Below are 12,116 nucleotides of genomic sequence, written 5' to 3' on the forward strand. Positions count from 1 at the left end.
TTTCTTTCTTTCTTTCTTTCTTTCTTTCTTTCTTTCTTTCTTTCTTTCTTTCTTTCTTTCTTTCTTTCTTTCTTTTTTTGAGATGAAGTTTCGCTTTTGTTGTTCAGGCTGGAGTGCAATGGCGTGATCTCGGCTCACTGCAACCTGTATCTACTGTGTTCAAGTGATTCTTGAAACTAAACCACACATTCTCAGCCTCTCAAGTAGCTGGGATTACGGGCAAGCACCATCACACCTAGCTAATTTTGTATTTTTTTAGTAGAGATGGAGTTTTACCATGTTGGTCAGGCTAGTCTCAAACTCCTGACATTAAGTGATCCACCCGCCTTGGCCTCCCAAAGTGCTGGGATTATAGGCGTGAGCCACTGTGCCTGATCCATTTTCTTTATTCATTTATATATTGATGAACACTTAGGTTGATTCCATATTTTGGCATTGTGAATAGGTACTGCAATAAAAATGATGTAGATATCTCTTTGATATACTGCTTTTGGGGTCTTTTGTGATTCCAGAGAAATTGTAGCATTTGTTTTGATATTTCTGTGAAGAATGCCCTTTGCATTTTGCTAGGGATTGCACTGAAGTATAGATTGTTTTGGGGAGTATGTTCATTTTAACAATATTAACTTCTAAAATTCTTGAACATGGGATGTCTTTTCCTTATTTTTGTGCATCCTATTCACTTTCCTTCTTCAGTGTTTTATAGTTCTCCATGTGTAGATCTTTTACTTCCTTGGTTAAATTTATTCCTGGGTATTTTATTTTTTTGTAGCTATTGCAAATGTGATTGCTTTCTTTTTTAAAATTTTTATATTTTTAAGATACAGGGTCTCACTTTCACCCAGGCAGGAGTGCAATAGCATGATCATAGCTCAATGTAGCCTTGAACTCCTGGGCTCAATCAATCCTCTCACCTTAGCCTCTCAAGTAGCTAGGACTACAGGCTTGCACCACCATGCATAGCTCATTTAAAGAAAATTTTTTTGTGTGAAGACAGGGTCTCACTATATTGCCCAGGCTGATCTCAAACTCCTGACCTCAAGCAGTCCTCCTGCCTTGGCCTCCCAATGCTTTGAGATTAAAGGCATGAGCCACTGCAACCCACTGTGATTGCTTTTTAAATTTCTTTTCTTTCTTTCTTTCTTTTTTTTCTTTTTTCTTTTCTTTTCTCTTTTTTTTTTTCTTTAGACGGAGTCTCTCTCTGTTGCCCAGGCTGGAGTGCAGTGGCAGGATCTCGGCTCACTGCAATCTCTGCTTCCTGGGTTCAAGCGATTCTCCTGCTTCAGCCTCCCAAGTAGCTGGGACTACAGGTGCATGACACCATGCCTGGCTAATTTTTGTATTTTTAGTAGAGATGGGGTTTCACCATGTTGGCCAGGCTGGTCTCGAACTCCTGACCTCAAGTAATCTGCCTGCGTTGGCCTCCCAAAGTGCTCGGATTACAGGCATGAGCCACCGCACCTGGCTCTTGATTTCTTTTTAGCTAAATGTGGCACTCAGGTTATGTATACTTACCAATTTACCATGTAACCCATGCATTGGAGAAATGAAAACGTAAGTCCTGAAGAGGCTTGTGCATGAATTTTCATCGAAACTTGATTCACAATGGTGAAAAACTGGAATAAACACTGATGTCCATGAAGAAATGATAAATAAACACATTGTGGTATATTTACAAAATGGAGTGTTACTTAGCAACAAAAACAGTAAATTACTGATACAAGCAATAACATGGATGAATTTTAAAACATTGTGTAGACCTAAATGAGTCTATTTTGTATGATTCTATTTTCATGAAACTCAAAAAGTATTGTGATGAAAAACAGGTGTCTACACTAATTAATTAATCTTGTTCATATTCTACATCATTCCCTTAAAGTTCAAAGTGCCTAAAAAGCACTATCCAACTACATTCTATAATGTGTAAGGGAAAGGTGAAGTGAAGAAATTGTGGAAGACACATACATAAGTAAGGTGATGGAGAGAGGACCCTGAAAGCTGGACTGAAAAATATTGACATAGTGGCAGAGTGGACGGGGATGGGGAGGATAAAATGATGAGTTCACATTGTTTGGAGTGATGTAGTGAATTTTAAGATGATGAGGAATTAAATGTGTCACACATGACAAGCATTTCTAGGTTATCTATGGATTTTTTGTAGTCTAGAAGTCATCCACTTCACTTATTTGTCTAAAATATATGAGTCTTTTCCAGGACTTTTCTCAGCACAAGGGACAAGTATATGGGAACCTGGAACTTGTTTCAAGAAGAGCTGTGAATTTGTGCTTGTTCTTTTTTGTTTTTGTTTTTGTTTTTTTTGAGATGGAGTCTCGCTCTGGCACCCAGGCTCCCAGGCTGGAGTTCAGTGACGTGATCTCGGCTCACTGCAACCTCCACCTCCCAGGTTCAAATGATTCTCCTGTCTCAACCCCCAAGTAGCTGGGACTACAGGCACCTGCCACCACACCCGGCTAATTTTTGTATTTTTAGTAAAGATGGGATTTCACCAAGTTGGCCAGGCTGGTCTCAAACTCCTGACCTCAGGTGGTGATCTGCCTGCCTCGGCATCCCAAAGTACTAGGATTACAGGCGTGAGCCACCACACCCGGCCGCTTGTTCATATTTTTGAATGGAATTTATGTGCATTGTTTCATTTGTTAATTTGATTCTAAGGTGAGGACAGTATTTCCTACTTTTATGTAGTTGGGAGCAGTAAATGGAAATGTTTGTGGAAAGTTCCTCATAAAATTTCAAGGCCTTTTGTAGATATAGTGTTTTAAAGGCCCAGAGTCTGGAGAAAAGAAGAGATAGGTACAAATAATGAAAAGGGAGACTAGATGCAACTTCTTCCTTATTCCATGCCTTTATTTTCAAAATACTATAAATGTTGAACATTGTAGTATTTGTGGTTTCTGAAATTTTGAGATAATTTTAAGAAGAGGAATAATTAATAACTGTTCCTTCCTTGGCTCAAATAATGTTTAGGAAATACTAGTAGGTGTGGAAGAGCAACACAATAAATGTTTTTATTTAATTTCCCTGAGCATAACAGAGAGCAGATGGGGAATTCTGGGCTTGCCCTTTTTTACTACTAACCAAGGAAAGCAGAAAAAAATCAATTGTTTTCCAGACATGGAGCCAGTTTTGTGTTCTCGTTGCTGATGTACTATGAAAGGATTTGAAGGGTGTGCATGCACTTGTCACATTCATGTGGCTTAGATTTGTAGTGGAAAATGTGGTTCTAGGTTGTCAAAATTGTGAGAAGCCATGGTAACCTGGTCTGTGTAAAAATGTCAATATTGTTATTATTACTATTTTCAGTGATTTGTTCAAAGAATTAAGACTTAAAATTCTGAAAATAAGTATTTCTGAAAATAAGACAAAGATAAAATGCTAATAAAATTTTTGGCATATAATTTGTTTTAGCCAAATGCTTGAACTTGTTGTATTTTTGCTTAACTATGACAGCTTTTCATTAGAAGGACTCAGAGCGATTGCTTGCTTTGTCTCCATTTTCCTTGGTCTGAGAGCAAATAGTCAGGCTCAGTAAGTCCATGAATATGATAGGTTTGAAAATTCAGGATGAGAAGGGTGATTAAACTAGGGAGAGAAAGAAGAAATTGGAAAAGGGAGCCAAAAATCAGCAACAAGCTTAAGCTTTCCTAGAATATGGTCTAACAGGTTGGCTTAGTTGGTAAGATCAGTGCGCCTCAAAGTTAAAGAGTATATGAATGCCCTGGGGATTGTATAAAAGTGTAATTTCTAATTTATTAAGTCTAGGGTAGGGCTTGGCAATATGCATTTCCTTCCACCTCCCAGGTAATGATGCTGCTGGCCTTAGAAACACTCTTGGAGTGCAACAAGGGTCAAAATTTGGGTTGGACCCTTTGGTGGGGACATATTTAAAATGTCTCAATAAAGATAACTTCTCAAAAGTATAGCTAAACATGATTTAATTTTATATCAACTTATACACTAAAATATATTCTAAAATTCAAAATCATTGACCAAAAATAAAAGCATTTGTTTGGCCATGTCACCCTGATTGTTTTCATTCATTGCTTTCTTAGGTTAGGTCTCTTTATAAATACTCTGTGAATAAGTTAAGTCTCTTTGTCTTCCAGATAGCATCCTAACCCAGGCTGTCATCTAGTTAACATATAAAATGTCCAGGTGGTATCTGTATCATCATGGATAGGGCTCTGGAGAAGTAGACAGACCACTTGGCTTCTCTTTCCAGCTTTGCCACCCGGGTCTGGGACTTTGAACTCCACATGTATAAAATGGAAAGCTTCTAGTGTATTGCCCATAATAGGGGTTTAGGAAATGTGTAAGGAGACCCTCCTAAGAGTATAACTAAGTAGTTTCATGTCTTCCATGCTTTGAGTACAGCAGGTCAAAGAGGAGAGGTGTTGAGGATAAAAAACATGTCCTATAACTTTTAAGGACTTTACTGAGATGCCCCATCCTTTCTTCTTGTGATTCTAGTTGTTCAAACTTTCTTCTACTGCATATCTAATCTTTTGTTTTATTTCATTAAATGCTAGTTGCAACCTGCTCAGAGCACTTACCTTTGGTTTTCTTTTATCTACTCTTACAGAGATGAGGAAATAGATCAAAGCATAGCATTATTGACCATTTTTCTTGTTACCCTTCCTTTGCAGATTATTCCTCTGCTGTTCAGAAATTTTCCCAGACGCTGCAGTCATTTCAATTTGATTTCATTGGAGACACTCTGACTGATGATGAAATTAATATTGGTAAGTCTTCAGCTACATATGGTCATATACCTGTTGAGGCAACCCTGAGACCATGTAGTCTTTTTGATTTGTGGATACAGAGCACTTGGACATCTTCATCCACTGTGGTCCAATGCCAAGGCCCTGGGAGGTTGATTAGGAAGGATAAGGAAACTTTCCCTGCCAGTCCCATTCCCCTTCACACGACAGTAATCAAAAGATACGCTTAAACTTCTACTGAGGTTTTTGACTCAGACCGTCTGTAAGCAACCTTTTCTTTAAAGTATATTTTCCTAAAGAATATATTAAAAGAGGATTTTTTGGGGGTTTATTTCCCAAAATGGTCAGTTAGATTCTTCTAAGGAACAAATTTCCCTAGAAAGTGTTAAATTAGCATTTGTATGTCTACAACTTATCAGGAACAGGTTGCTTGGCATCTCTCTTGGGAACTGGATTTAAAAACTCACTCTTTTAGTTGTATAATCTTGGGCAAGATATTTCTGTCTTTATCCTCTGTAAAATGGGGTTAATATCTATCAAAGATGTTAAAAAGAGGAGGTTATATAGTAGAAGTCAAAAGAAGTTTGTGTTTGTATTATTTGTTATGAAGGTAAAGAGGAGCAGTTAACAAACCCCTGGGCCCATTCCAGCTCACCACCTGCTTTTGTAAATAAAGTTTTATTGGAATATACCCATATTCATTTATTTAAGCATTTTCTATGGGTATTTTTGTGGCACAAGAGTAGCACTGAGTAGTTAGTGACAACCACTGGATGGTCCTCAAAGCCTAAAATAGTTATCTTCTGGCCGTTTAAGAAAAAGTTTGCTGATTCCTGAGTTAAAGGGTTAGTGTAGAGCATTTGCTAGATGAGAACACTGAACCAAAGAGCTATTATGAATGATCTATTGTTACTGGAACAAGTTAGTAACACAGTTATATTTATTAGCCCTGGAACTAAAATGTGAAAATGTATTGTTATTAATAAATGCCTATTGTAGTCAGTTTTAATAATACATAAAAGTATAAGTTACTTAGGAAGATATTCCTGCACAGAAATAGCATATTAGACATACTTTTGTATTATCCTTTAAGTCTTTTTCTCTACATATATCTGTTTTCTTTGTATGCAGCATAGTTCATATTAAATATATAATATTATCTTTCTAACCGGATATTTTATTATAAGCATTTTCCCATGTAATTTAAAATTTTTCACAAGTTTTATGGGTGGTTTGTATGGCCTTGTTTTGTTCACTGCTGTTTTCCCAGCACATAAAGGAGTGCCTGACATATAGTAGATGTTCAATGAAATGTTGGTAAATGAATAATGGATACATTCAAATTTCATTATTATGAGAGCTATACTTCATTTAATATTTAGCTATTCTTGGAAATATAGCTTATTTCAATTTTTTACTATTATAAGTAATATTTCAGTGAACATTTTTTAGATTTAGATTGGTGACCGTTCTGGTTAAATGTGACTGTGTAACCAGTGAGTCAGATATTTGTATTTGTATTATTTTCTTATTCACTCCATTTTATTTTACTTCAGTAAGTCTATCCAGGTCCAAGTGCATGACTTATTTAAAAGTTAACATTATGGGCTCTGGAATCAAGTAACCCAAGTTTGAACTCTACCTCTACATCTTAATAGCTCTGTAACCTTGGCAAGTAACTTCACCTCTCTAAGTGTTAATTTTTCTTATCTTGTAAAATGGGGATGAGATAATGCCGAGTGTGCACAGTGTCTAAATGAACGTTAGGTATTTCAACATTATTATTAATGTAAGATAATTTTGTACTTCTTTTTAAAAATAACTGCTACTTGCCTATCAGTTGGAAGATTGGGAGATACATGGTACATGAAATTACGTAAATGGCTCCTTTTTCTGGTATGAGGGTCTGATTTTGAACAGGTGTCCATTTATACCAAAGCCACCAACAGATCTGAGACTTTTCTCATGTCTTCCTTTATGTTGAACTTTGAGCCTTAATTCTCTTAACCCCATGAGCCTCACCACAAATGTCAATGAGCGCTATGCAGAAAAAAAGGTGTGTGAGCCTGAGCATAATGACTTATAAACAAAAGAAAAACGACTCCTTGGTGATGCCAGGTTCCTGTGGGGGTCTGTGGGACTCCATCAGAGCTGCTGATTATGGCATCTTTGGTGCTTTTTTAAAAAAGAAAGAAAGACAGGGTCTTGCTCTGTTTACCCAGACTGGTCTTGAACTCCTGGGCTCAAGCTATCCTCCCACCACCTTGGGCCCCCAAAGCTCTGTGATTACAGGCATCATCCACCACACTCGGTCTTTTTTTTTTTTTTTTTTAGATGGAGTCTTGCTCTGTTCCCCAGGCTGGAGATCAGTGGGCTCACTGCAGCCTCTGCCTCCTGGGTTCAACTGATTCTCCTGCCTGAGCCTCCCGAGTAGCTGGGATTACAAGCACCCACCACCATGCCTGGCTAACTCTTGTATTTTTAATAGCGACATGGTTTCATCGTGTTGGCCAGGCTGGTCTCAAACACCTGACCTCAAGTGATCCAACCCACCTTGACCTCCAAAGTGTTGAGATTACAGGCATGAGCCACAGTGCCTGACCTTTTTGCTTCTTAATGTATGATTTATAATAACTCTTTAACTCAGTGATAATTTGCCTGCCAATTTCAGAAGCTCCTACTTATCATTTGACCACTGCTTTTAGGGATGCTGACTTAATGAACTGACTTTCGTTATTGAGGACTTAAGAGAGCTTTTGAAAATTCATTGGCCTGTCATGGTCATTGTCCTTGTTGAATCTCATTTCGAAAGATGGAAATTGTGGTGGTAGTGAGAGGAAGAGCCAGTACTCAAACAGCTGAGGCTGAGGCTCTCTGGAGGCTTTGAGAAAAAGTCTTGGGGACCCTACTGGGAGGCTATTGTTGGGAAAGAGCAGTTGCTTTGGAAGCTGAGAACGCAGAATGTGCCATGCCCTCCTATTGCCAATACTGCTGGCCCTGAGTCAACACATCTTGTTTCACTGGAAAAAAAAATTGCTTAAAGCCACTTTGGATGGAATTGTGATACCCTTTTGGATTTCACATTATATGTGCAGAGGCCCTTCTCATTAAAAAGTTTTTCATTATTGGCTCCAAAAGGTCACTCAGTAGCATTGACCTCATTGTAGGTACTCGTTATTTAGCAGAAATGACAGTGCTTCCTAGAGCTCATGGAGAAAGCCTGAGGATTCTGAAGCGTTCTTGCCCCTGATGATCTGCTCTAGGACTTACCGTGAATAGTTTGTGTCTAACAAGGACAAGTGGGAGGCCATGTGTCATTGATCTGACCGTGACTTCTTTCACTGCTTTAGAGTTAGACATCTATGCCTTCAATTGGCATTGCCTTGTCTTTACCTCTATGTCTCTGTAACCAAAGGAAATCCCAGATATCTAAGAAGTCTTGGGTCTCCTTAGATTTGAGTTTTATTTGTTAGCTATGGGATCTTGGCAACATTAATTGAGCTTGTTGAGCATCTGTTTCCCTCATCAGTATAGTGCGGGAGTATAATCCACCTCACAAGGTCATGAGGAGCAAATCAGATAATACTTATATCAGAGAGTGTCTGTAAATCATTTAGCTCAGTGTCTGGCATATAGCTGGTGCTCAATAATGCATTGTTATTGACTCTACTAGGAACATTGTAGAAGGTAATTTGTGGAAAACAGTGTTGGTTTGAAATTATATATTTCCCAAATTAACCAAAGGAAAATGTAGGATTGTAAAATGTCCGTGTTGGCAGGGACTTTAAATAGTATTTAGTTCATTATTTCTCATATAGCTTCATATCCAAGTCACCTGAGGATGTTTTTTATCCTGTCACAGGACCTACCTTATACCTAAAGAATCAGAATCTCTATAGCATAGCCCAGGGCCTTGATTTTTACATAGTCTTTATAACATCAGCGAGCATTTTGTAACCCCAGGACAGATCTCAAGCTTTTCCAAACTGTCCTCCTTGGATCTTCAGTGTCTCCCACCTTTCATGATCAAATGAAACAGTGGTTTATATTGGGCTTTCATGTAAGAATTTGCTTAAAAAATGGGATTTGTAGATTAAACGAGAGAAGCAGACACTTTTAGAGTGCTCCCAAATAGCAGGTGTCATTGTAAGCACTTTATATAAACTAATGAGATAAAGAGAGACAGAATAGTAGCAAATTTATCCCTCAATTCAACAGATGGGGAAACCGAGATCCAGAGGTAGGGACGTGATTGTTGAAGTTCCCACACAGCTACATAGTACCAGATTTTCCACTAGAACCTGAATCTCCTAAGGCCCAATTGATTCATTCAATAACATTTTATTGAGCATCTGCTATAAAGCTTGTCCTCATGGACTTCCCAATCATACAGGTTTTAGCATAGGCAAATGGCTTGCAATGTCACCATAGCACCATGAGCTAGAAAGAGGCTCGTTTTCCACATAGGCTTAAGAGAATTTGCTTACTTTTTTTTTTTTTTTCTTGTGATGGAGTCTTACTCTTGTCACCCAGGCTGGAGTGCAGTGGCGTGATCTCAACTCACCGCAACCTCTGCTTCGGGTTCAAGAGATTCTTCTGGCTTAGCCTCCCGAGTAGCTGGGATTACAGGCATGTGTCACTATGCCTGGCTACTTTTTTATTTTTAGTAGAGACTGGGTTTCACCACGTTGGCCTCGAACTCCTGACCTCAGGTGATCCACCTGCCCTGGCCTCACAAAGTGCTGGGATTACAGGCATGAACCACCGCACCTGGCCAGCTTACTCTTTTCTCAGGATCCCTTATATGTATTTTTATTCATTAGTAAATAGGTAGAGCGTGTCCACTAAATGACATAGGGATTCAGAGACATAGAACACATCTTACTGCCCTCAAGGTGCTCATAGTCTATTAAAGGAGGCAGATAAGTAAATAGACAATAGCAACACAATGTGATAAGAACTACAGTAGAGGTAGGCACATGGTAGCCCCTAATTCAGACTGGTGTGTATACATGTTGGGGGACAGGATGATGGGGAGAATAAACAAGGAAGCCTTCTCAGAGAAGTGATACCTGAGTCAGTTCCAGGGTTAAGGTGAAACAAGGCAGGTAGCTAGGGTTCAGATATAAGGAGGCACTTACTCTCAGGGTTGTGCAAGTACAGGCTGACACTTGAGAGTGAATATACCTCCTTAAAGTTTGCAACCTGTGTACCTGGGGATTATTTGGTGAGGATCTTCAGAGGGCCTCGTATTTTAACCTCAAATTTCAGCATTATCATCACCGGAGCATGGCATCCATCAGGTGAACCCTGATAGTGTAGTTCTTTTCTTCTGCTCATCTACCTTGCTACATCTTTTCCAGAAAATGTCACCCATTGGGTTTTAGTGGGTTGTTTGTTTATGCCTGGGGGAATAAAAGTGATATTCTAAATCTCAGACTGTAAATTACATTTCCACTCCAGTTATCCTAACATATTTGAAGAAACACCTTTGTGGGCCAAGAAGATTGATTTAAGGTCAGATTTCTAGTTAGAAAGTTCCATCAGCCACCCATTACTGGTTTCTGAGAGATGAGGGTTCAACATTGTCAGTCCCCCGATCCTGATTTTTGTTTAATGTGAATATTATTCATTGCTAAACAACTCACAGAAGATCATAAACCTCTTGTTTGAGATAAAGAAGGGACTAAGAAATAGTCTCTTGAGGGCTTTTGTTGGTTTTTTTTTTTTCCTATAAAACCAATTGAAGTATCCTTTGAGAAGTGGTGGCAAATGTCAGTTGTTTTAGAGTCCTGGAGGTCAGGCATCTTAAAAGAGGAATGGCTAAAATGAAAAAAGAATCACTAATATGAAAGATTGTATTTAAGTAAAGAGCCAAGAGTTGAATTCTAAAGGTTCAGTGATTTTCATGAGATTGGTGGGGGAAAAATCTTTTGGTTATACATCTTAAAGCTCTTAAGCTTATATGTCAGTGCGGTTGGTGACATTGTTCACAATATTGCTTACCTTTCATATAGGGGCATGCACGAACCAAATATTTTGCCAGACTTTCTTAGTGCAGGCAATAGGTTTTCTGGGGAAAGTTCTAGCCCAATGCACCTTCTGCTGTGGTGATAAGCCCTTGGAGGTTTATATCAAGTTATTGGGCTTGAGTTCATAGGGCTTCTTCTACATCTTGAGGAAAAGAGAAAACGCAAGGTAATCAGAAGTCTCTTTTGGGATCTGGGTTGTCAGGTTTTAGTTCTCTATGACTGGAAGTCACATGAGAAGGAGATAATTGGGCTGGGTACCATGCCTCATGCCTGTAATCTCAGCACTTTGAAAGGCAAATGTGAGTGGATCACTTGAGCCTAGGAGCTGATTCTAAATGCTTTCAGGGGAAGCATCATATTAAAACATAAAAACCTATGTATAAATGAGAAAATACTTAAAATGGCAGTGGCCAACTTATTACTGGTCATTTTCAAAAGTGGAAGATTTGATGACATTTTATTACCAGAAGAATAATGCAACTGAAAAATACATGGGATTTATGTGGCATTTAAAACAAAAGAAATCAATCCAAAAAATATTTTACAAAAAATCTATAATCATAATAACCCTATTTTCAAAGAAGAGTGAATATTATATTTATAAAAATTGATAAACACAACCTTTATGAAGAAAAAAGTCTTCAGATATAATAATTCTGACATAATATACCATGAATATAGCAAGCTTATAGTTAGAATATACCAAGAATATATCAATCATATCAAGGAAAGCTGGGCTCAGTGATGCATAACTGTAATCCCAGGTACTCAGGAGGCTGAGGTGGGGGGATTGATTGAACAACCCCTAGCCACCCAAAAGAATATCAAATAAAGGGATTGAGAAATCTTAATAAAACATACTATGGAAAGCAAGAACATTGATCGTTCTCTAAGAACTTCCTGTATAGCATTAAATTTCTGAAATATGTACATTGGTAACGTTTAGCCCATGCAAGCTAGGGAAGTCTGAACATCTCTTTTGATTTCACGGTACTTCCTGTGCAACTCAGACGATAAAAGAAAAAGCACCAAAATGATGCACCGGACAATTAAGGAAGTTATTGTCATAGGGAGAACCTTTATTAATGAGGAACATCTCAAAGAAATGGAAGAAAATTGGGGTATTGTAGAGGCAGATAAACAAGGGAGTCACCTGCAAGTCTTATGGGAGACATGAAGAAGGATAGAGATTGATGTTATATATGAGGTGGTCTTTGCAGTCTAGCCATTTTTCAGAACGCAGAAGGATGTGGGATTTCTTTTTTTTTTTTTTTTTTTATTATACTTTAAGTTCTAGGGTACATGTGCATAACGTGCAGGTTACATATGTATACATGTGCCATGA

The 12,116-nt window shown here is 38.2% G+C and overlaps 1 protein-coding gene across 1 annotated transcript in view; it reads left to right on the forward strand.

The window, feature by feature from the left end:
- Nucleotides 1–12,116, forward strand: part of LOC111531180 (oligophrenin-1-like) — a 255,919-nt gene that overhangs the window by 131,894 nt on the left and 111,909 nt on the right. Inside the window, exon 3 of the mRNA XM_026451950.1 lies at nucleotides 4,665–4,760. Within this exon, the coding sequence (XP_026307735.1) occupies nucleotides 4,665–4,760 (96 nt within the window). The remainder of the gene's footprint in view (nucleotides 1–4,664; nucleotides 4,761–12,116) is intronic.

This window comes from Piliocolobus tephrosceles, chromosome 12, assembly GCF_002776525.5.
Source record: "Piliocolobus tephrosceles isolate RC106 chromosome 12, ASM277652v3, whole genome shotgun sequence".
NCBI classification, from domain to species: Eukaryota; Metazoa; Chordata; class Mammalia; order Primates; family Cercopithecidae; genus Piliocolobus; species Piliocolobus tephrosceles.